Raw genomic sequence first — 24,786 nt, 5'->3', positions numbered from 1 at the left:
TTGGATATGGAGGCAACCTAAGGCCCACTCAGCTGCAGATGTCTACTTTGCAATATCTGGAGTTAGAAGAAATTAATCACACTCCTAAGAACCTTCTATTTCTTTGAAAGTATCCCTGAGGTAATTTAGTAGCATGTGGAAAACTATTACTTTCTGCCTTCTGTGTAAATAAAGGTGAAAGAGTTAATATCAGAAGGGAGATACAGTTGCAATTTCATTTTTAATCTACCCAAGGAGACCACTTGTGAGTTCATCACTGTGAACGTGTGCATGAAATCTTTAGATGAATCCTCTGTGTTTAGCCACACTTCGGTGGGCATTAGGTCTTTGAAATTTGCATTATGAGCTAAAACCAAGGTTTCTGGCTAAAATGGGTGGCTTCTTATCTATCTGGGCAATCTGTTGTGTTGGGTTTTATATATATATATATATATGTGTACATGCATAAAATTCTATACAAATATGCGTATAAATACATGTAAACACCTGATTATTTTAAGAATGAAAAGTGTCATTATGCTGAAATTGTCCTTCTTCCAGTAGCCACTGGGTGAACTCTGAAACCTTTGAGTTCTAGGATTTTGGAGTATGATGGGTGGTTTTTGCTTTGATCTCTCCAGAAACAAATGTATCCCATTCTCTTGTTTGAGTTACTTTAAAACTTTGCTCAAATCTCCAGTTTCGGCATGGATAAATAAAGTCAATGATTTATGCAGGATGTTCACTATTTTTTTCCCCATTCCTCCTAGACATTTTAGAAGTCTTGAGCTTCAGAGGGGGAAAATACTATTTTATAACAAATGCCCAAGTTACTATGTAAAGTGCCTGTCATTTCTGCTTGGGAGAGACTTTCCGATTCACTCAGACCAGGCTGGTGTTCTCTCATGTTGTTTTGGCTGATTACTGTTCTTCTTTTATTTAATGTCTTACAAAGCATTCTTGGATCCAAAAGTAAAACTTTTATTAGCAGAAAATGTATAGTTTTCTGAGTTGCTATAAAATAGCTCATTATGTTGGTTAGGACACAAATCTCTGAGATAAGTGATACAGAAATTCACCTAGTATATGTATTTTTACAAAAAGCAAGGTTTTTGGTTTTGTTTTAATAAGATGACAATCAAAATTAACATAGTTATATAAGTTATTAAATTTCTGGCTATTGTTTCCCTAACCTGGAGAACAAGATTATATGACCATTTTCAAGAGGGAGATAGGAAGCACAGGGGCATCAGTGGAAACACACACAGTAGAAATTATTATACCTTTTGTTTTTTGGTATTATAATAATTAGAATTTCATCAAAATCCAGGAGAAAATGAAATAAATCTGTCCATTTTATTTGAGAAAACACAGAGTTGAGGAAAAATGTATGCAGCATTATGTAGCTCTATTACTTTGTTTTTATGCAGTTCCATAGTCCGCAGATGAAAAAAGCAAAGCATACTTGATTTTTGATCTGCAATGCAGATTTCAGAGCACATTTTAACTCTTCATCTCTTTTCATGAGGCCTGACTCCCTTATGGATTATTTTCCTTTAAGTCCATCATTTTCGGTTACTTCTCGTTTCCGTTATTAAAATAAATAGGAATCTTTTGCTGTAGTTAGCTTTCCGTATTTTAAAATTTAAACATTTAATAGTGAAAACATTCTTATAGATTTCATGGAAATTGAGGAATGCACATTTTTACCTCTGTTTTATATACGGTGAAAAATTAGATGATCTGCCAAGAATTCAAAGCCAATCAAATCACTAGAGGAACATTTGAACTTGAGATGTTCTCAATCTGTAGCCTGTCTGCAGTACTTGGTTGGTACTAATAATATAGCAATTAGAAGTAAGCAGCTGATATTTTTGCATTGCAAAAGTTTTCAATATTCCATGGTAACCTTGCAAGCTCACATGCAACATAAGAACGTTCAAATTGATTGATGTAACTGCTCTTGCTTTTAGCTGGAGCTCTTATGTATTGATATTTGCAGTTGATCTTCTTCAGAAATTTTAGGAGGTCCAAAGGTGAAACTCACAGGTATGACTCCATGGAAAAATAAGGAGTTAAATTTGGATTCTGATGGCTGGTGTGAACTTCCAGAGAATAGAAGTAATGATTTTGGGGAAGGGAGTGCTGAGGTGTTCACAATGAATAATTACTTAGCATCTATTAGAAATACAAATAAAGGCAAGGGAAATAATTTATCTGAGATCACGACTTTAGCTAGAAGTGGATTTGAAATTCCTCTCTCTCTGCCCCATGCTCCAATAAATACTCTCTTCCCTTATGAAATGTTACAGTCACATATTTTAATGTAAAGAAAGTATATGCATGTTAGCATGACACTGATCATGGCTGGCACGTTATATGTTGTACAAATACCTTTATTCCATACTAATCCCAAAAGACCTGATGGTGTTTAAAAGGTTTATATTTGTATGTAGCAAGGGCAAGGTGATCAGCATAATAAAAATGCCTCTCCTCTTTATCTGTTACAAGTATACAGCTCTTTATGGATATGTAAATGCCACTTATGGATATTCTGAATTGTCAAGATTATTATTGTGTTTATTGGTTGAATATATTAGCTTGGGTAAATAATGGTCAGTGTAGACAAGACTGTTATGAAAGAGAATAATGATGTAGGCAAGCCAACAACTACAGAAGTCCTATCTGATCATGTCCAGCTTTTACCTGATGCACAACGTTGGCTTTGAACAGCACCTGGAAATTCTCAAAGATGACAAAAAGCCCTGACAGGGAAAAACTGAAAGACAGGCCAAGTGACCTGGGTTAAAGAAAACTGTGGGGTCACTCTGGTCCTGAAGGACCCCAGTGAACTGTTGTAGGATATTTTGGCACAAAGCTTTCTTAGGGGATCAGCTGTGGGATTTACCTCAGAGACATGTGTAACCAAACACCTCAGCATATGCAATTATAGAGTTTAATGTGAAAAAAAAAAATGTTGGTGCCCTTATTACTATGGCAGCCTTTGGTATGTACAGCACTTCTGTTCCTGGAGTCTCTCAGAGAGTCTGTTAATAAGCATCAGAAGTGCTACATTCTTAAGCTCTTTTTGAATTTCTTTTTGTACCAGTTCAGTCTGAATCAGTGGTTTCCTTCACCTCCTACACTCTGTTCTCTGTAGCTCATTTGTTGGGCCAAGAGCGCTGTGCAAATATTGGAGGTCAATTCTACTCCCTCATGAGCAACAGTGTGGGCCAAACACTTTCTTCTCATTAATGTTTCTCATGCTTCTTTGCCTTCCACCAAACTCCATCCTGAAGTGTCCATCACCTCTGGCTTCAGGTAGTAGAATACCTCTTCTTGTGGGTTTTTCTCCTATGCTTTATTATTTTCAAGGCCAAATTTAAGACGTTCCTTGTTTTCAATTATTTTTTTTCCGTTTGGCCTTTGGCCCATGATTTCATTACAGCTTGCAAATAATTCTGCTTTGTAATTACTACCCTTTGCCCTCTCCAGCTGAGTTACCAGGGGGTGGAGGAGATGTAGCCCCATTAGTTAAGTGCTACCAAAGACTTTGTGTGGAGAAACAACATTTTTTTTTTCCCATGATGTATTGTCATGGGTAATTTAAAGCCAGTGTTGTTTCAGTTGCTTCTTCCCACTGCTTTCTTCATTATTTATTTTTTGAAATTAGGGGTAGTTGTGAGACAATGACAGTTTGCAGGTAGGCATCTTTGTCCCTTACAACTCGGCAGCTACTGCATGTATCATGTAGTTGTATTTTATTACTGTAGGTTGTGTGATTGTGGTTGCCTGTGGTGAAATAAACTTGCCGCTCCTTGCAAATAGATTTGGCTGAAATGGTTCCTTATAGAGAGCAGAGAGAGTAAAAAGTCAGTGATAATTTGGAAATTCGACTGCATAGGAAGGGGCTGAGGAGTTGGGAGACAGATGGACTATATGTCTTTCTCTTCTTCTCCAGGCTGTTCCTATACTCTCTCTCCTCTGTCTTCCTACTCCTTCACATAATCCTGAGATACCAGACATCCCTTCCCTCCATCCTCCCCTTTGGACCCACAGACCCTCCTCTACATCTTTCCTGTTGTAGGTGTCTAGAAGTCCCTACCAGTCCCTAATCATCTTACTGAGCCTGCCAAGCTGTGAGAAAGATGAAGGCGGTGGAGATGACATAGCGCAGGATCCAGATCTAAGCTTTGGTCTTAAGATCAGAGTTGTGGTGGGTATCTGGAAGATGTTAAAGTTTTCTTCTCCTGTTGACATTTCTGCACAAGCTCGTTGGTTTACGACTTAATGGAGAAGCAATTGTCATGGGATATTACTACCATGATTTTAAAAAAATGCTTGAAAACTCATATTTGTGTTAATTGGATGCTAGGTCAAGGTCAAAGTTTAAATCAGAATTGTTTTGGTACCTCTAGAAAAGCAATATTTTGAGTAATTTTTAGCAAGGCAGGTATTTAACAACATACATTCTTTAAAAGTGTCAAGAAGCACTTAAACATGATCTTATTAGTAAATTAATTTCTAAATATGACCTAGGTTAAAAATAACAACACACAGTAGCAGAAAAGCAACATAAAGCAAGTAGTGTGAGAATGCGCCTAGATTCAGTACCTTTTCTTTCAGTTCCCCTAAGGTACTGAGGGGTTCCCAAGCACTAAATATAATTAGAGTCAGTGTTTGGTATTCCTGTCTGTTTAGGAATTTTCAACACAATTTATTAAGGCAATGATAATGTAAAATTTCCACTAGGCAAAAGCAAACTTAACAAAAAATCAACTTAAAATCTTAATACTTCTGATTGCTAGTAGATGTCTAGGTGAAAATAAAACAACTTTTACCTTTAGGAAGATTTTTATTTTATAAGATATTGAAAATACTTTGGAAACTACTTTCAAATGTATTAAAACCTTCAGAAAAGATAAAACAGACCTCGCTTAAATGGCTGATTTTTTTAATTAAAAAAAAATAAAGAACAGTGACAGCCTTGAAGAAAAGCAACAGTGTGTTTTATTTAGGGTACAGTCAAGTAATTACTTGTTATCACAGCCCACTTTTAAGAAGGCATTTCTGAACTCCTCTTTCTTACATGCTGAAGCTGATTTAGGCAAAACCAGTTTGCTTTTCTTTCTAGCTGATGGTCCTTTGTTAGGAGTTCGAGAGATGGAAACTTCTCAATCTGTGCAAATCTTATCACGATTGACCACATGTATTTTTCAGTAGTTGACTCATCTGCTGACAGCTGACTCCAGTAAGTGTATAAACTATATTGAGTGAAGACCAAATAACCTTCAGGGGGGATCAATCATAATCTGATGAGCTCTTCATTTCCAGGCATCCATCGGGCACTGGTGGGTGGTGGAATCCTAGACACAACCCAGAGAAGTCTGCTGACTCCTGATACCCTTTAAAATAGGATGAATGTTTTCTTCCAATAATTCCAAAACACTCCAGTTTCAACTTCAGGAATGTGTTTTATTTTTCGAACAAATGTTGCCAGAGGAAAAAAAAATAATCTGGATATACATAGATGTGTATATTTTCTTTTGACAAGATAAGGTTGTCTTGGAAACCTTAATTTTCTATACCTTGCTCTTTGCAAATCCGTGTACACTCTATATGTAGATTCCCAGCCACATTCTAGAATAATAGTTTTTCCTTTATTTTTTGCAGTTTCAGCCCAGTAATTAAAGCTTTTAGGAGCCCAATGAGTTTGCATTTTCTGGGGCACTTCTAACCTCAGAAATGAAAAATCAAAGTCTGACCTGTGGTTATAAATCATGTTGTTATTATTCAATTTCTCATTATGATAGTAAACAGAAGCTACATCAGATCAGCCTGTCTCTTGGTATGAACACTGTGCAGATCTCAACATGCTCAGAAAAAATGAGGTTTTTATCCTTTAAGAGTTTATAGCTGTTTACTTGCCTCCTTTCTTCCCTTTGTATTTATTTTGAAAAACGTGGGCTTCAATGAGATTTTCTGCTCATAACTAATGCTCTTAAAATTGCATCAGTCCTGAATTGATGGGCTCTATTAACAGTAGAAGTGTAAACTCTAGGAAATCAAAATCTATTTTCTATGCAAATGGAATCTATTCAGCAGAAAATCCCCAAACTCAGCATTTTGCAGGAGCTGGATGTTTTCTGAGTGCTTTGTAGGAATCTCATATTTTCTGCACTCATGCTGAGCTCTTAATCCTGAGCCATTTGACTCCTCCTTGGTCCAGAAAATGAGGCAAAATGGGTTGTTTTGGTGTCATTGTTTAACTGGGGAGCTTGTTAGAGCCTCAGGTTTAGCTCTGTATATTAAGATAACTTTTGCTTCAGCTTTCCCACAGTGTGTTTTACTGGGCTGGGTGGTAGCATGAGACAGCTTTGTTTCCTAATTCAATTAATCTTAGGTTTAAAGCTAATCACAGAAAGGTCAGTCTTACATGACAAGTGTCCAGCCTGTTCTGACTCAGTGCTACAGGTACTAAACACATTAAAGGTGAATTTAAGACAATTTTCACTCCTCCTCTGCCCAGAATTGAGTGCAAATAGATGTCAGCTGGGTTAAATAATTTTATAATAGTTTGCTCTCTGCAAATTCCTGTGAAGAACACTGTTTTTTCTGCAATATAGAAAATTATCTCCATAAGTATTTCCTACTTCAAAGACCCTGATGGTTATTTTGGGGAGCAGGACACGGCTACATGTACCAATGAAATTAAAAACTGTACTTGATCTCTTCGAGAAATTCTGGGTCTGTTGTCTGGTTTATCAAGGCCAATCCACTAGGAGGCCCAAAATTTAATGATGGCTAGTTTTAGAGATTAAAAAGCCAAAGTCATGCCGTTTAAACTATGTGTAAATAAAACCGTGGAAATTATTTCTAATTCGTTGTTCACTTTTCTCTCATTTGGTGCTATTGGTTGGTGAAAACCAGTCATTCATTAATTAAAGACACTGTGATCAAGAACAGGATTCCTATGCAGCCATAAAAAACAGCATAATGGAAAATTTTATGAAAATGAAAGTAACAGCAAAGACCCAGTGGAAACATTCAGCTCCCCACAAGTGGAGGCTATTTTTACAGAGAGATTTTTCTGGGCCTGATTTTTCTTTTATATTCCTTACAGATGGGATTCCTGTCCCTAAGTTTAGACATTTATAGTACAGACAGGTCTCAGTGAGCAGGTCAGCCCAGGTTGCCTTTATACTTAATGGTGAGAAAGAGAGACTTTTAGAAGACAATTTATCTGACCCAATATAATTATCTTCTTCATGGTAACAGAAATCATCCCATAGAGTCCACTGACTGCACTGTCCACATCTCTTTCGACTTTTAAGGGAGCTTAGAGATTTCTCTGCCCCTGACAGCCACTCTATAGATTATTAAACTGAGACAAATGATCCCGTCCTCATCATCTGCAAATCAGAGGAGAACTGGCTGGAGCATTGTCCATCTATCAATTATTTTCTGGACTACTTGGTTTATATTTCCTACACATTTTGCCTCCAGCAATGACTTTTAGGGAACATAATCCATAAAAAACTAGTACAATTGTTCTGAAGAGAAGTGGTATTTTCTTCTAAAAAATACAATTTGCTTCTTATTCTCAGAAGTTCCTTATAAGGAGGTTATTGGTTTTTATCTGAAGAGGGTAGAAGGGGCTGTTCTTTTGTCTCCATAAAATAATCAGTTATTTCAAATGTGATTGTGGCTTTCTTGGTGTGGAAGGATACTCGACTATTGATTTCAGTGGAGACTGGAATATTAACGTTAGACTGACAGGACTCTATTGGAGTAATAACCTTTGCTCATAATCAGAGGTGGTAAAAGAATTCAGCTCACCTAATGTCAGGTATCTATAATGCAGACAATTGCAATGAAGTCAGACACCTCAGGCTTCTTTTATAGGCAGAAATATTAACAGCAATACACTAATGATATCATGAGGACCTTTCAGATAAGCTAATCAACATCTAAAATTTGAGGATCTCAACCATATATTTTGTTCAGGAAACTGCAGATTTCAGAAAAGTCTAGGAAACTGTTAACTCCTGCTCCAGATTTTAAACTTCTGTTTTTCTCCTATCTACATTTTCTGTCACCTGGCAAATGAAAAAGCCCATGGAATTCAGACCAAATAATTAAAATGTAATTTAAATGACCCCTAGGTTGTTCCAGCCCAACTAACTAATCTCATATTCAAAGGCAGAAGCAGAGTCACAGAGGCCAAGAAAATCCATTTGTCCATTATTGTAGGTAGTTTTTCTGTCTGCGTTACAGTATCTCAGAGGATCTGGGATAAAATGGTCACAGTCTGGACTGTTTATTCAAACTGGTGTCCTTCTGGACGTGGACATCTTTCTGTGAGGCCTGTGAAAGACATTGTGCTCTCTTCATCTAAATAAAGTTCACTTTAATGGGGTTAAGGAAAAGAGAAAAGAGATTTTGATTCAAGATTTACCTAAGAGTTTGCTGGAGTGGTGAGTGAAAATGGTATGGGGCAAAACTGAGTGAAACAGGGTTCCACACTTGGATTTCCTTTATGACAAGAGAAAGTCCATTCCCAATTATTATTCTGAGGTGGTGAAAGCTATTTGACTCTTATTTTGGCACTGGAAATACTGTCCTAAGAAAAGATTTAACAAACTCTTCTGTTTCCAGAAGACAATTTTGCTTTAAGCAACTCAGTCGTTTTGATTCATAAAAACCAACCAACCAACCAACAAAACTGAATGAAAACAAACACCAAAACAAACAAAATGGAAAAAAAAAAAGAGGAAACTGTCAGAAATTCGTAGCTGGCAGCAGTATGTATGTAGGTCCTTGTGGCAGTGTGGATGTTGCCTCTCCCCAAAGGGGAGAACAGCATTAATGTGGAAAGGATAAGATGATTGATCCATCAGCGTTTCCATCAGGAGAAAATTGACCCAGCCAGGAGAATTGGTCTCGAGGTGGTGAAATAAGTTGGAAATCAGATGACAGAGGGCTGAAAGCACAGTTACTTGTAAAATGCATTGCGTTGTGGAGTGTTTTCAGAGTGAAACGATGCGGTATGGGGAGGAATGGGTGATGAGGACTGACTTTGCTGTGCATCTCAAACACATAATCTCTTGTGAAGTTGATAATCTTGTGTGTAGAAGGAAATTTTCTCTTTAGTGAAATAAATCTTTTACTATAGTGACATTTTTGCTGCTTAAGAAGCAGAGGCAGTAAAATACAGTTTGTCCGCAGGCAGATCTGTGTATGAACTAGCAAATTGTCATGTTTTGGTGGCTGATGGTTTTGTATTCAGGTAACTATAAACACATATACGATGTTTTGAAACTCAATCAAACTTTTCCATTGCAGTAACGGAGAATAAGGAGAGCCCTCCAGTGGCCGAACAATATAAACCAGCATTGCTCTGGCTTTGATGCAAGTCTGGAATCTAGGGGGAGAAATATGTGCTACATATATCAAAGGCAGCAACTTACAATCCTGTTACAGATGGTTTATATCTTGCTTACATCAGTCCTTCGATCCATAAGAATTCCATAGCCCTTCACAAACCCTCTATTTACCTCTGAAAGAAATAGTCTGTGTTTACTTATTCATCATTTCTGTCTAGAAAGGGCTATTTGCATGAAGGGGAAAATAGGGCTAAACTAATAGGTTTAATATTTAATAATTTTACATTAAATGGGAATGAAGCAAACTTGATCCTCACTGAAGTAATTCTTAGTATTCCAAATGCAATAACCGCAGGAAAACCTCTTCACGAAAAATAATTATGTCTTCATTAATCAGCCCCCAAGGGCAAAGATGTGATGCCCAGGTGCTTGTTGCGTGCGATGTTGCTGTAATTAATGATTCTGGTAATTTTATTAGCTGGAGAAGGGAAGAAGTGCTGGAACAGAATATATTTTCCATGTATCAGTCTACAGAGTTTGACATCTGCTTATGACAACTGTTCAGTTACCATCATAGTGAATGGCTACTCTGGTTGGAGGAAGGAGATTTTGAAAGGTTAATGAGGAGATTTACTGAGTCCATAAAAGAATCAGCACTCGCTTAGCAATAAGATATCTGCTTTTTGAATTGTGTGACAGCATATGAATGACAAAAGGCTTAATAAGAATGTTCCATGTTTTCCCAAAACTCTTTCTTTAATATTCATTGGTATGAGATGTGCAGTTTACCAAATACAAAACAGATTAACACATCATGGGAAAAGAAACCCAGCTGTGCTGTCGAGTAGATTGGAAGTGCCACACTTCCCAGGATTAATATTTGCTGCACCTGTTACTAAAATATCTATCACAATATCAGCTATTTTATTTTACATGATGACAGTTACATGCATTTTATATCCATAACAAAATGAATCTATTTTAATGTTGGTGCTTATTTCAGTCTTCAGCTGTTTTCCACTGAATTCCTGAGAACTGATCCTTGGCTTTTGTAAAACTCCACTGTAATCAGGACTGATGTAACCAGCTATGGATCGAGCTTTCCCTATCTAAATACTTGATAAGAACAGAAAAACATTAATTTTAAGGCTTTAGACTGTTTTCCAAGGTTTATTCTTCTTGCGAAAGTTCTTACCCATAAAACGGATGCAGTCAGTTTACAGGTGCTTCAAAAAGTATGTTTTGGAATAACAACCTTCCGTAATCTTTATACAAGACCAATAAAATCCAAAGGAAAACATAATATTTGAACAAACATATGTACATTTCAACCAAAGCAGCATTTAAGTCCTAGTTCAAGAAATTAACTCTACCAAGTCATTCAAACTCCTTCTTAATTCCTGAAGTGGAAGTTAAGTGAGAGTTTAAAGTTAAGCAGTGTTTAAGTGCAAAAGCGCTCATCAATGAAACCGATTTTGAACAAGAAAACAGCTTTTACCAAAGACTATATCCCCCAAAGGTGGGCATGTGTAGAAAAAAACCCCAAAAAATAATGAAAGACCTAAAGCGTATTTGACAGTGTGTCATTATAATGTGAGCAGGGCATTTTTATGATACAAAATTTTAAGCTGAGGTCTGTCACGAAACTTAAAGGTGTCAAAGAAGAGTGTCATAGTTTAACACCACCCAGCAACTAAGTAGAACACAGCTACTCCCTCACTAATCCTGGTGGGATGGGGGAGAGAATCTGAAGAGTAAAAGTGAGAAAACACGTCGGTTGAGTTAAAGACAGTTTAATAGGTAAAGCAAAAGCTGCATACACAAGAAAGCAAAATAAGGGATTCATTCATCACTTCCTATGGGCAGGCAGGTGTTCAGCCATCCCCAGGAGAGATGGGATCCATCACGTGTAACAGTGATGCCAAACATCCTCTGCTTCCTTCTTCTTCCCCAGCTTTATATGCTGAGTGTGACATCATATGGTATGGAATATCTGTTTGGTCATTTGGGGTCAGCTGTCCCACCTGTGTCACCTCCCAACTTCTTGTGCTTCCTCACTGGTGGGGTGGTGTGAGGAGCAGAAAACACCTTGGCTCTGTGTAAGCCCTGCTTAGCAGTAGTAAAACCTTCCCTGTATTATCCACAGTTTCAACACAAATTCAAAACATATCCCCAGAGTATCTACTAGGAAGAAAACTAACTCTATCCCAGCCAAAACCAGCACAGAACTTAATGATCTTAAAGCATTTTTCTGTTCCATAGTGTGCAACATGTAAATGTGACCACACCGATTACTTTTTTTTCTCAGAAGCTGCTGTATGTGAGCATCAGTGTGTGTGTGTAGAGTTCCCCAGCACAATTCCTGGTACACAAGGCTTGATGAAATGGAGATGCTCCTCTGCCTTCTGTGGAATGTCTTCCCATCCAACCATCTCTATAAACAGTAGTTAATATAATGTATCTTGTAAAGATAGTTTAATGTAGGCATTTTTGTTCCAGCTTTGAAAAACACTGTGCTGCACTGCATGATTTGTCCTTTTCGTTTTGGCCTAACATATATCTACAGCTCCAATATCCATCTCAGATATGTGATGTATGGGCAGGAGAAAGCTCTATATAAAATACAGCTGTATCTAACAATTTCTTGGGCTGAATTACATCCTACTAAGTACAATATCGAAGACTTGCGAATTTGAGGATCATATTTGGCTCCACATAAATGAATCATCATTCTCTGAAAGTGGCCATTTCCCTGGAGACTGTTAGAGAGCCTAGATGTCTGGCTTAGTCTAGACAACTGAATTTTAGGTGCCTGAAATTAGGTGAAATGAATCCCTTTGCTACTATGGACCTCTCAAATATCCAACCTATACCTATTTAAGATCTGAGTTACCCTGTGATATAGAATCTGAAATACTGGCCCTGGTAATAAAAAGGTCAAAGGGTAGTGAGTCAATCTGGGGAATGGATTTGAAACGAGGTACTTGGATTTGTTATCCTTGGCGGTACCCAAAATTATATAGATAGCAATGGTCACTGATTCTAGATACAGGCACAAATTAATGCTACAGAGATACGTCCTTTCATCCATTCTGTTCTTCTGAGGCTGCAATCTCATATGGCAGCAGTTCAAAAGTGCTTTGCAATCACAAATCAGGGGTTCATTAGGTTATTTTTCCTCAGTTATCATGGCCCTAATCATATTCTGATAATTCATTTTCATGCCTAATCATTCCAGCTTCTGCCTAGTGTGACTGGACCCTCCCTCACTATCTGTCACAGAACGATGTTCCTGAGAACCACTGTCTCACTTCTTGAAGTTGACATGATGGCTCATTTTTTCTTCCACTTAATTTCCAAGCATTTTTTCCGGTGGTTGCTGACCTGTAGTCCTTATAATAAATTGGCTAGCAGAGAGACACAAATCCATTATAGAGTGTTTGTGCTGTATTGGTTTCCTCTTGTAAATAATTGCATTAAATATAAGACATAGAATCTCCAAACGTAATTATATATTAGTAGCTTGTGACAGTCCTGTCATAATAAGGTATTTTTATTCTCATCTTTATTCTTGATGTGTTTAATTTAAAATATTTTAATTTGATCTCTCGTGAAATGATAGGCCTGAATTAATGACATTACTCTTTCCAAATGCTCTAGAGAGATAAGGTAATGTAAGCCAGCAGGAAAAAGCTCAGCAAACAATTTGATCTTTGTTCTAGGCACCTGGAACGAGATTCACTTGAATAAATACAGATATTTACATTAGTTCAAATTGCTATATGTTCCTCCTACAGACAACAGAGATCTACTCAAGGTATTGGATGGAGCTGAGGGAAAAATCAGTCTCATCTTAACACAGGCAACTACAAAAGATCAAGTGAAATGCATTATAAAAGTTCCTATTTCCTTCCTTTGGCTGCAGAGGAAACCTAGGGTGAGTGACACCTCTGGCAACATCTGTACTGGAGATACTGTAAGAGGTGTGACATGTCCAGAATTTGTTACCTCTCTGAGAGGATGTTCTAAGCATAACAGTTCAACCAAGAGAAGAAAATTGTCAGGAAATCTTCATCTGCTCTACAAGGCTACTACTTGTGCTACTCCATGTTTGTGTTTTAGGAGGTTTCCCGTATTTATGAAGGATTCAAGTTAGATAACCCCAGGAATAAAAATCGATTACATAGGGTAAAGCTTACATAATAATAGTGAAAGACTTTTCCTAGTGACATGCTGATGGTGGAAGATCCAGTTCTTGCTCTAATATCCAGTAGAGAGTGGAGTGGAGATACAAAGTAGAAGACCAAGCGCTTGTAAGAAAATTTGCTATTGTTACTCCTTGTTGAGTTTGACAATGGGGAGGCACTTGCAGGAATTGAGGAGCAATGTGCCCTGATGTTGTTCTGCTAGCTGGAATTCAGATTAAATCTTCAAGATTATGTGTCCATGCACACATATATTCAAGTGAGATCTGATCAGCCCTTATAATCAATGGATATCTGAGGCTTGATTTGGTTGCTTAGATATGGTTGGCCCAGAACACTTGAGATGCTTGAGGACAAAATGACTGACCTTTGGCTGCTGTTTCAGAAGAGGTGGATCTTCCCTAAGTCCTGTGTTTATCTGCCAGCCTCATGTGGCCATCTCAGATATGCTAGAGTATCTCACATGGTGCTGCACATGTATTTCTGGGCAATCGAATCAAAATATAGATCATCCTTGGCTATAATGGCAGCTTAGACACCTCATGAAAAGCGGCAGTCAAAGAAACCTGAATCTGAGAGCTGGCAACTCTACAGAGTTTGAATCTGTTACAAGTCCCAGATTTTGCAGCTGAGTTGGGCAGAGATGCCCCAAGGAGTATATAAGCCACTAATCCAGGGTGTCAAAGCCAGACTGCTGATGCTTCTTAAAAAAACCAAGCAAATACAAGTTGGATGGTTTAAAACTATGAGTTACAATACTGTAGCTACAATGTTGTGTACTGGTCCATAACTCAAATAATTAATTATCTTATTGCATATGTTAAGGTTGCTTAAGATGTCCCAGTAATTAGATCATGGCAATTCAGAGCTGGCTGGTTTTTTTGGTGGGCTAAATCATTTTCTGAAGCATCTGATTTTGGTCATTCTGAGAGATTGGAACCTGGGCAACATGATCATAGGATCACAGAATCATAGAATGGTTTGGGTTGGAAGGGACCTCCAGAGGTCTTCTAGTCCAACCGCCCCTGCAATGAGCAGGGACATCTTCAAGTAGATCAAATATTATTTCTATCTTGTTCTCTGCTTTCTGACCTATATGATGTTTCAAATTCAGTTGTGCAGAGTGTCTGTGTCCTTTTGGAGGAAATGGTAGATTGACTTCTGAACATTTTATTGCCCTCTAACTTTTCTTTCTGTGCTTCTTCCCAATTTAAGTTCATATGGGATGACTACTCGGATCTTCCCAGCATGCACTGAAAGTCAGCACAATGAAGCAGTGGGAGGCAGGGAGAGCAAAAGCTTGACTGGCATGGCCTGAGTTAAGCCACAAGGAATCTTGTTGCCTAATGTGTTGTGAGGAGGAGAGCAGGGCAAGACCTCTGATTCTATACATCTTATTTGGCAACGCTCCCATTGTACTCAACAGAAAGAAAGTGGGACTAATGAGACACGTTGTCATTATTTGTTGAGATGTGACCTAACCCCTGTATTTTTTTTTTCAAATTTTATTTGCTTATGCTGTAAACAGAGGACCAGGCCATTGCCAGGCATAAGTAAATTAATATATAAAAGGGGTCCTTTGTGTTCTTGTACGTCTGTGAAACATTGACCCTGAATTTGACCTTGTATAAAATCACAGTTATTCTGGAATGAATGCTTCTGTGCTGTCATATGGTAGATAGTGTTCTGCGCGTTCATCCAAAACACTTCACTTTAAAAAAAAAATTACATTGGTGGTTTGTGAGTGTGTCAAGGTTGTTTCCTTTGTGTGTTCTTACAATCTCCCTGCAATGTCTCGTAATTTGTCTCATGTAACATGATTCACTTATACAGGTTTTATAGCTGTAGAGAATGACAAGTGCATTAATGTGCTGAAAGAAGTATGTTAGTATGAAGCTACAAGCCATTTATTATTTATGCTGTTGAATCTTTTTACACCCACAATAAATATTTTCCAACATCAATGAAGCTGCAAAGATTCAGCACCACAGACCTGCATTTTTAAATGATAAATATCTTTGCTCACTACCGTCATACTTCATTTCTAGCAATAAAGGATGTCTCCTATTTCTAACAAATAAGTCTATCAACTGAAACAAAGATCTGTATTTATCTAGGTCTCATATTCCTGTCTACATACAACAATTTGTAGCTCTGCGCATTCTGTGTAAATTTACCTGAGTGGCAGTACATGCACTAGAGACCAGATTTTGATTAGAAGTGTAGTACTCAATTTGAGAAGTTTTCTTCAACAGTCTACTCATGTAGCAGAGTATATAATTCACTGTGAGAAGCTACAGCATGGTGTGACACAGGAGACAGCCAGATATGATACTCCTATGGTAGTTCTCGAGGTGTAATGTCTTTAGAAGGTCTTCAAGCTGCTGTCAACCTCTTTTGCTTCTTGATTTGTCTTGCTTCACATTATGAGGCTGTTCTGTTCCCACTCTGAAAATTGCCATTACATTCATTGCTGGCATACGTGCAATAAGAAGGAAAGATAAATATTTTACCAGGTAATGGTAAAATTGAAGGTGGAGTCTGATCAGTTTTGCAGTGCATGTTGAGAAGAAGGGTCTTCAGGTCTATGGCCCAGAATCCACTCTGGGAAAATAATACCAAGGCAATTTGTTCATCACCTCTGTATTTATTTTTGGGGTGAGTTCTTTTGGTTGTTAAATATATGGAATGCAATAGTATATCTGTGCAATATGTACTGCTTCTGATTTTCTAAAATTAGCTGAACTGATGGAAGAACAATTTTAGATTAAAGATTTTCTAGCACTTCTCACTTAAATGAAGAAATTATTCAATTAATCCTGAAATCAAACAAACAAGCCAATCAGACCAAACCGACAAGAAAAACCCGCCACATTTAGTTTAATTCAGGGTTGTTGTTTTGGCTGTTAACCACTATAAGGAACAGATTTCAAATGAAATGCATCTTAGTGTTCGACTCTGTAATATTTGAACTATTTGAAAAATCTTCAAGTGTTTATGCTGGAAAATACAGGGCAGCATTTAGGAAACCGAAACATTTACCAAATATAAAACTAGGTTTGTTGGTTTTTTTTTAAACTTTCTCTTTGTGATTTATTACGAGATGCATTCCTCCAAAAAATTCAGGAAACTGGTACCCAAAGCCTCCAGCCAAGTTTTTGGTTCCAGTGTGGTAGACGCTGCACAAATAATGTGCAAAAGTAGACAAGGCAGACAGTAGGTGAGAAATGAAGACTTTTAGCCAGACTATGTGATTTTTGCTCTGCCGAGGGGCAGCATCTCGGACAAGTGTCCTCCTCACTGATCAGTTCTGCCTCAATGGAAATGGCCACTGGGTCAGCGATACCTCTGGGCACTTTCAGGTGGTGTCTTCTGAAAAGATCTCATAGCCGTCACTGGACCAAGGGTTGGACTTGGTCATCTCTGAGGTCTTTTCCAACCCAGTCGATTCTGTGATTCTGTGGCTTTCAAGCGGTGTCTTCTGAAAAGATCTCATAGCCGTCACTGAGACGCTCTGCTTGAGGAAAAAAAGTAGATTTTCTGAACCCAACTGCACTGTCAGGAAGAAGCAAAGCAACTCAAAATGTGGAGTTGAAGATACTCTGAAGATACTCTGAGGGACAGATGCCTGTGAACTGCTTAAAGGTTTAGAGCGCCCTTTGAACCGCTCACTTGAAAGTTTAAGGAATACGGTTTTCTCCTCAAAGCCCCGTTTAAAGACAACCAGTATGTTGGTGGTGTTGTGTAAGTGATGCTAAAGATGTTTTCTCTCTTGCTTCTTGGGATTAGAGATGTGTGGGACAAAGAGATCTGGTGCTGTTGACAAGGGTCAATTTGTCAAAATGCTGATTTCTCAAGAAGGACTGCAGTGTTGGAAATATTCACTCGAGAAGGAGACCATGGCTCCAGAGAGATGTATTCACTTACCTCAGAATATCATGCTGCCTGGAGAGTTAGGACACTTGTTATTTTTGTGGGTTTTTACATACTTAAAATGAAAATATTCACCCAAAACCCACGATGGCACTCCTCCCCACATGGCAATCTGAAAATGTTAAAAAATCTCCAAATTCCCAGATGGCAAAAGAGCATCCTGGCTAGTTCTCTCATCAGTGCATGTTGTCAATTTATTTGCTGCTCTAAGCCAAGGATTTTTTCTTCTTCCTTTCTTTGGATACCACAGTCCTTTTGGTCCTTGAAGATGAAGAATAAAGCCCTTCAGTCTTAAGTATGAGTAAGGGGAAAGTCCAGGCCATTGTAGGGTGGGAGATAGATGGTATAGCAAGTCCTATGCAACTGCTTTTAACTCATTTTAAGCACCATGTCTGACCTAAAGCTGTGCACACAGGCTGTAAACAGGAGTTCATTTCTGGGCCCCTTTCTTTCTGCCAAAGCTTCTTTATTGTCCTTGCCTTCTGTTTCTGCATTCATGTCTGCTACTAGCATACATACTTGTCTTGTTTTTCTCCCTTACAAGCCAGTTTTCTATTTGCTTCCTAAGATCTTTCTGAATCAATGATCCTCCGTAACAAGTTTTTGCCACTTTTTTCATACATATTTCCTCATATCCTCCTGTAGCAAGCCAGAAAGGCTGGTTAGGTCTAAGCTGCTCTCCAGCATGTCCCACAGTGGCTGAAAGATGTGTTGCCTCTGTGCCTTGCTTCATCCACACCGGGTTCCCGAACCTTCTCTTACTCCCCACTCAACCTCTCCCATGGGTCATTACTCCAAATTCCTTTGTTCTGGTATCTCCCTTCATAGAATCATAGAGTAGTTTGGGTTGAAGGGACGTCCAAAGCTCATCCAGTGCCACCCCTGCCATGAGCAGGGACATCTTCACCAGCTCAGGTTGCTCAGAGCCCCATCCAGCCTGGCCTGGGATGTCTCCAGGGATGGTCCATCCACCACCTCTCTGGGCAACCTGGGCCAGGCTCTCACCACCCTCAGTGTCAAAAATTTCTTCCTCGTGTCCAGTCTGAATCTCCTCCCCTCTAATTTAAAACCATCACCCCTTGTCCTAACACAACAACCCCTGCTAAAAAGTCTGTCAATTCTATCAGACCATCTCCTTCATCCCAGCTTTTATTATTTCTCTTCATGCTCAGGCCAACTCAGCATCCAGTCCTACAGCTCCTGGGCTGGGTCCCTTCTCCTCCCTCCTTGTCCAAGCATCTCTGCACATCCTCACTTCCACACAGCAAAGGCAGGAATTTCTTTACTTCCCAAAAAGCCGGAGGAGTCATATTCATCTGATAGCTTTTCCTTTTCTCCCTGGCTCCAATTTGCAGCGAGTATTTTTTTTTTGCAAAAGCGCTCATCCCCGAAGCTAACAATAAAACTGTGTGTGCGTGTGTGAGCAAGAAGAGGGAGGGAGAGAGCAATACAACAGCCTGGCAATGTGAGACGGCATCGGAGAGCTGCGAGACCAGGGGAGCTGGTGAAGAGACGCAAACCCCTCGCCCTGGGCTCGGTGTGAGCCCATTGGTTCCTCAGCTGCTGGTTTAAAGCAGAGAAGAGCTTGGAGGATCGGAGTGCACAGCCAAGCGCAGACTCTCAGCCAAGTTGTCAGCACGCTGGGAAGAAGAGAAGCTCACACACGCACACACACAGGAGATTGCAGGGTGTCCGCAGCTTGATGTGCTCTTTTTTTTTTTTTTTCCAGAAGGGAAGAGAGGGGACCAAATAAATCACAAAAGGGGGAAGGAGCTTGATCCAGCCCAGCAGTTCTGCGGGGAATAATGGATGTGACCATATCTCAGTTCATCCTAGAAGAATTTGATGTCAACTGCAGCCTCCTGGATCGTTTACAAGAGACTTTTTTAGAGAGTTCCTCTATCCCTTTCCTGGGCTTTGATGGTAGGAAACATTACCTAGCAGGGCTCCGCAAAGATTCCGTTTGCTTTGTGATGCAAAGTGTGTCGCTTTTGTGCTTACTCAGCTGCTGCTTTTTCTCTTTCTGTCTCCCTTTTCTATTGCAAAAGGTCCGTACTGCAATGCCACAACCGATCAGATCGGGACCTGCTGGCCCAGAACCTCGGCAGGGGAACTGGTAGAGAGACCCTGCCCGGAGTTCTTCAATGGGATCAAATACAACACCACGAGTAAGTACAAACCTCTCTCTGTCTCCCACATATCCAGTGTTGAGAAGGCACCTGGGGAGACCCAAAATATATTTTCCATTTAAAAAAAAAAAGAGTGTTTGCCTGGGAATCAACATTTCCTCCACATTCCAGCCTGTATATTCAAAATTCCTGCCTGGAATGATGCAGATTTCTCAAAAGCACAGACTTTTGTACATTGATTCTTCTTAAGTGTGTTTATGCAGATCTGGGCAAAAATACCCTCTGCAATCTAAGGAGATTATACTGTGCTTTCTGTGTTTGTTCATGTGTAGATGTGTATAGATGAATGTATTTGTAGCAGCACTTCAACCATTTGCATAACTAAAGATCCTTTTACTTATGAGTAAAAGACTTGAGAGTCTGTCGGTCTGAGCAGGGGGACAAACTGGGCTGGAAGTTGTATCTAACAAACAAGGCTGGGGTCTGGAATCTGTTTAATAACTTCATCAGCAGTTGGCTTGTGAGGCTGGGGTGGCTGCGTCGTTACTGCAAGGGAAACAGTAGAGGATATTATGAGGCAAATAATATTCAAAGCAAGGGAGCATGGGGGCTCCTTAGAAATCTCTTGGAATGGATACTTTGGTCTTAGAGGTAAACAATGATGATGACTCACTAAAAATTCATTATTCAGGCTGTTGGACCCAGGGATTCATTTCCTTTTCCTTATCTGTCAACACTATTTGGACATTCATTAAGAGTTTTTAACATACCAGTTCCAACTATGTGTACCCACTTGTTTGTCACTCATTTTTCAGTGTGCTTTTGACTGTGGGGACATCTCATTCTGTGTTTCACTTCGAACTGTTGCTGGGGTGCTAGCTGTCTAAATTTCAGGTAGTTCTATTTCGTGTGGCTAGCATTCTCAATAAGTCCCATAAAAGAACGGCCCTGCCGTCTTAGGCCTTATATTTTAACTTGTTGAAAGCTAATTTATTATTCCCCAGCTCTAGGTGTCAAGGATCATATAACTAGACAAAAGTTCTGTGTATTTGCTGTGCAAAACAAAGCCCTGCTCCAGATTTGTTCTTAGGGACCACCTTCTGTCATCCTTGACTTGGAGCAGAATAAGGAGGTTACCTCAGAGAACTGCAAGATCATCCTCAAACCTTATATTCCCGACCTGTGCTCTTCGCAGTAAAATAGGTGGGAATATACAGGTTATGCTGTCTTGGATTAGAGCTCTTAGTTCGCTATCTTTAGAGTCTCAGTTGAGATCTGAAGAAAATTTCTGAAAATTAAGGACAACTCAGACAAGAGCAAGTGTAGCAGAACGGACTCTTAAAGAACAGCTATAGAAAATGTACCTCAGAGAAGCATGGCAATTTTTTTTCCGATTCCTCTTTTTTGGTGGGGGTTGTCACTATTTCCACTGCTTTATTTTTGTTTCTCCAAAAGGAAAGAGGGAAGGAAAAGAAAAAAAAAAGAAAAAAGCATTATGGATGATTCTTTATGTATATCATAACCACAGTGGAGAGAATGTAAAGGCTTTTTCTGTGCAGGGAAGAAAAAAAATCTTGAATACCCCATTTTATTTTGGTAAGCTCTGTAATTTATTAACAATCTGATTTAAAGTTCTTCCCTGCACCTCTCCCTCACAATGGTGGCTAATGCTTGTATTACAGCACTAATATATATACTGAAATTCCTTGCTTTTAAAACAACGGCATGTTAAGTAAATTAAAGACTGATAAAAATATGTTGCGGAAATGCTGAAGCATTATTTTGTCATAGTCTGTGGAAATGGACATTTTTCTCATTTCACAATGTAACAGTCGCAACATAAAATGTGAATAGTCACATTGAGAAAATGTGTGTCTGAAGGAGGTTCACACTGGTGCCCAGATGTGGTAGCGTATGCAGCTTGCAACAGAGAACTAAATTACACTGAAGCCACTGGAGGTGCCTTTCAGTTGATCTTATGCTTTTCCATGTGTGTCGCTCCTCCAAGTTGTGGTGTAGACAAGGAAGGGAAGGACTATACCAAGATTTGAGTCAACTTGTAAAATCAGTGGCTTCTTGGGCAATAGTAGTTGACTATTAAGGCTTGGGAAAGCAGTAGGACAGCAGGTTAAGATTTGAACACGGCGGTACAATCTCTCTTGCGATTTGAAAAATGTGGTGATTAGTACACACAGAACATGCCCAAAGTTTGGGAAATCCAAATATTGACACGCTCTCGCTACTTTTACTTGCGTGATTTCACCAAGTTGATTTGTGGGCTGACTAGAGGGTCATTCGTAATGAGACTCAACGTGCTTAAAAACTAGACTGTGAACTTCGTGCAGGTAATAGAATAAGCACAACTGATAAAAAATGGGAAATGGATCTTGCAGATTTCAGAGGTGAATAATACAGCTGCAAAGTGAAGGTCTGATCAGGAGGTGGCTTGGATTAATATAAAATTTCTGCCTAGGACATGTAGTGTAGTTTTTTCCTGTTTCATTTTCCATTTTGGTGAGGTAAAGGGAGAAATGGTGGTGTGTAGCATTTTACTGAATTGTTTTTGAGAAGGAAATCAGACAAATTTAAAAAAAGCCCCATGCAATGCCTTTCTTGTACTAAAGGCTTATCCAGTTCTAGGTCATAACTCAGCTATTTATTATACTGTCACGCATCCCGTGTTTGCGAGCTGCCACCTTTTGGGATCTATATTTAGTTTGGTTTTGTATAGCGGTGAGTATAGTGCTCATTCTAATGTGTATAAAACTTTTGGATCAATTTCAGTGATTTTTTTTTTGGTTTTAGAAATTAATCTCTCAAATATTGCAAGTTCATTGCAGGTTCATAAAAGTAGCTCATCAGCTGGAATGAACTCAGTAGCATTCTCTGTAAATGAAAGCTTTTGCATTGTAGACACCAGAAAATCCAGACTTGGAAATGCCCAAACTGTATTAAAAACTTAGACCAGACTCAGTCAAGCACAAAACGCTGAACCATAGCAAACCAGGCTGCCCAAATTCTGGTACTCACGGGGCTATTTCTGCGCCTTATTGTAGTTTCTGTGCACAAAGTATACGGAATTCAAGACAAAATGCGACAAATAGTTCACATCACCGCAGATCAGGTCATCAAAGGCTTTGGATGGACCTACCCTGGCTTGGTATCCATCTCACCGTCTTGCTTTGGTTGTCGCTCTAAGTGAGAACCCTTTAGTGCTCAGATGGGAAACACTATCAAATCCTGCAATAGGCCAGCAAAATATAACTAAAGGATATTTGAGTCCAAAACCTTAAGAAAAAGAACTGATGCATAAAAAAATCCCCTCCTGTTTGCTACTATAGAATAAACTGTTTGCATAAAATATTTCCATTCCAACTGCAAAAAATTCCCGTGGTGATTTTGTGCCTGTGTCTGTGTTTCTGTGTCTCTTGGGAACTGCTGAGTGACTCAGATAAGTTTCAGTTGGCTCCGTAAAACAAAGTCTGTCAGTCTGTGAGTATTTTTCATCTCTGACACTTTGTTATTTTGGTAATTTTTTTTTTCTCCCTTTCTGTTTGGGAAATAAAGTCATGCTGATAGATCAAGATCTGGTTACCCTTTAGTACGATTTGACGATAGAGGCAAAATGTTCTTTGACCAAAAATCTAAAAATTGTTTCATTCACTTACAACTTTGTAATTTTGCAGAAAAGCTTATGTATTATTCTCAAAGGGGAAAAAAAAAAAGAAGGAAAAAATGTGTGTGTTGGTGCCGTGGGTGGCTGTGCACTTGTCTCTGCTCAGCATCTATATTTAGCTAAAGATGACAATATCATTGCTGCCCTCTAGATGTGTTTGTGCTTTGACAGTGTGAAGCTTTTATTCTTGTTTTAAGAAACACATTTATTCACTTATTAGGATATCCTGAAGCTTGATTAATTCAGCAAATGGGCAGTAATGAGACTCTTTTTTCCTGCTTGCAAAAAAGTGGTTGTGCATGCAAGTAGAGCACGTTACAAGCTCAACTTTAGCTCTTTCCTTTCCCTACAAATCGCGCTGTGGAATGGTGAAATCTGGGATTAGATGTTCACCTGATGGTCAATAAGTGTTGACTCTTGTAGCATTAGCTGTCTGATTTGAGTTTGTCTACAACAAGAGGTGTAGCAGAGGGTGTTCTGTGGTGAGACCATGGCGGGGCTGGTCAGCTTGGTTTGTGCTGGTTGCAGGCAGAAGGTGGAAACATTGGAAGGTCTCCGACTTGCAGATTAAGACACATAAATCTAGGTATTTCCAAGTAGGTATCAACAGCTAATCTAAGTATCTAAACTGTAATACAAGTTACGGGGGCTCTAATTAATGCAGGGGATGAAGCCTAGAGAGTTACAGAACAGCTCAGTAGCCCATGCAGAAGTGCTATTACCATTTTATATGTTCGGGTGTATTTTTCCCTAGTTCCTGTTTCAGAAGCCCCAGGTCTTGTTTAGGTTTGTGTTTATCTTGCAGGCCACATACGTGTTGCAGACACGCCAAGACAGATGATACGGTGCCTGTGTTTAGGGAGCTGAATTCATCCCTGGGTGCCTATTGAGCTGAACTAAACCCACACCTGGGGATCAACGTGAGGAGGTCAGACTGGTTTTGTGATCAACAGGAACAAAAGGTCTTTACAGCTCCAGCTCCCTCTCTGCAAATCCCCTTCTCTCACACTCTCAGCATAGGAAAGCTCTTGGAGATAGCCACTTCAGATGAGTGGTTTGGGTATTGCAAAAAGCATCCTCATCTTCTCCAGGGACTATGCTGCTGAAAACAGGCACATAAGTGCTGCTAACCTTGCACTGATGGGGATTTGGTCTCTCCCTGCCTACTCCTTGTTCTGACGGTGTTTACACCACAGTGCACACACCATGTCCTGGGGTGTACCAAGCACAGCATCGCCAGCTGGTCAAGGGAGGTGATTGTCCCACTCTACACTTCACTGGTGTGCCCCCCCCATGAGTACTGTGTGATGTTTTGGGCACTGCAGTATAAGAAGGACATCAGACTGTTGGAGTGTGTCCAGAGGAGGGTGACCAAGACAGTGAAAGACCTTGAGGGCAAGATGTACGAGGCATGGCTGAGGTCGCTTGGTTGTTCAGCTTGGAGAAAAAAGGCTGAGGGGGGACTTTGTCACAGTCTA

At 39.3% G+C, this 24,786-nt stretch overlaps 1 protein-coding gene across 3 annotated transcripts in view; it reads left to right on the top strand.

Annotated features, from left to right (window-relative positions):
• The window catches only part of CRHR2 (corticotropin releasing hormone receptor 2), a 147,912-nt gene that overhangs the window by 22,545 nt on the left and 100,581 nt on the right, over positions 1-24,786 (top strand). Inside the window, exons 2-3 of one of the 3 annotated variants that reach the window (XM_065832671.2) lie at positions 19,233-19,426; positions 19,552-19,671. In XM_065832671.2, the coding sequence (XP_065688743.1) occupies positions 19,309-19,426; positions 19,552-19,671 (238 nt within the window). In that variant the 5' untranslated portion in view covers positions 19,233-19,308. Of the gene's footprint in view, positions 1-18,690; positions 19,427-19,551; positions 19,672-24,786 lie in introns of those variants that run through there. The other 2 variants (XM_065832672.2, XM_065832670.2) reach the window with 2 other exon arrangements.

This window comes from Patagioenas fasciata, chromosome 2 (genome assembly GCF_037038585.1).
Source record: "Patagioenas fasciata isolate bPatFas1 chromosome 2, bPatFas1.hap1, whole genome shotgun sequence".
Lineage (NCBI taxonomy): Eukaryota > Metazoa > Chordata > Aves > Columbiformes > Columbidae > Patagioenas > Patagioenas fasciata.
This window is presented reverse-complemented; position numbering and strand designations above follow the sequence as displayed.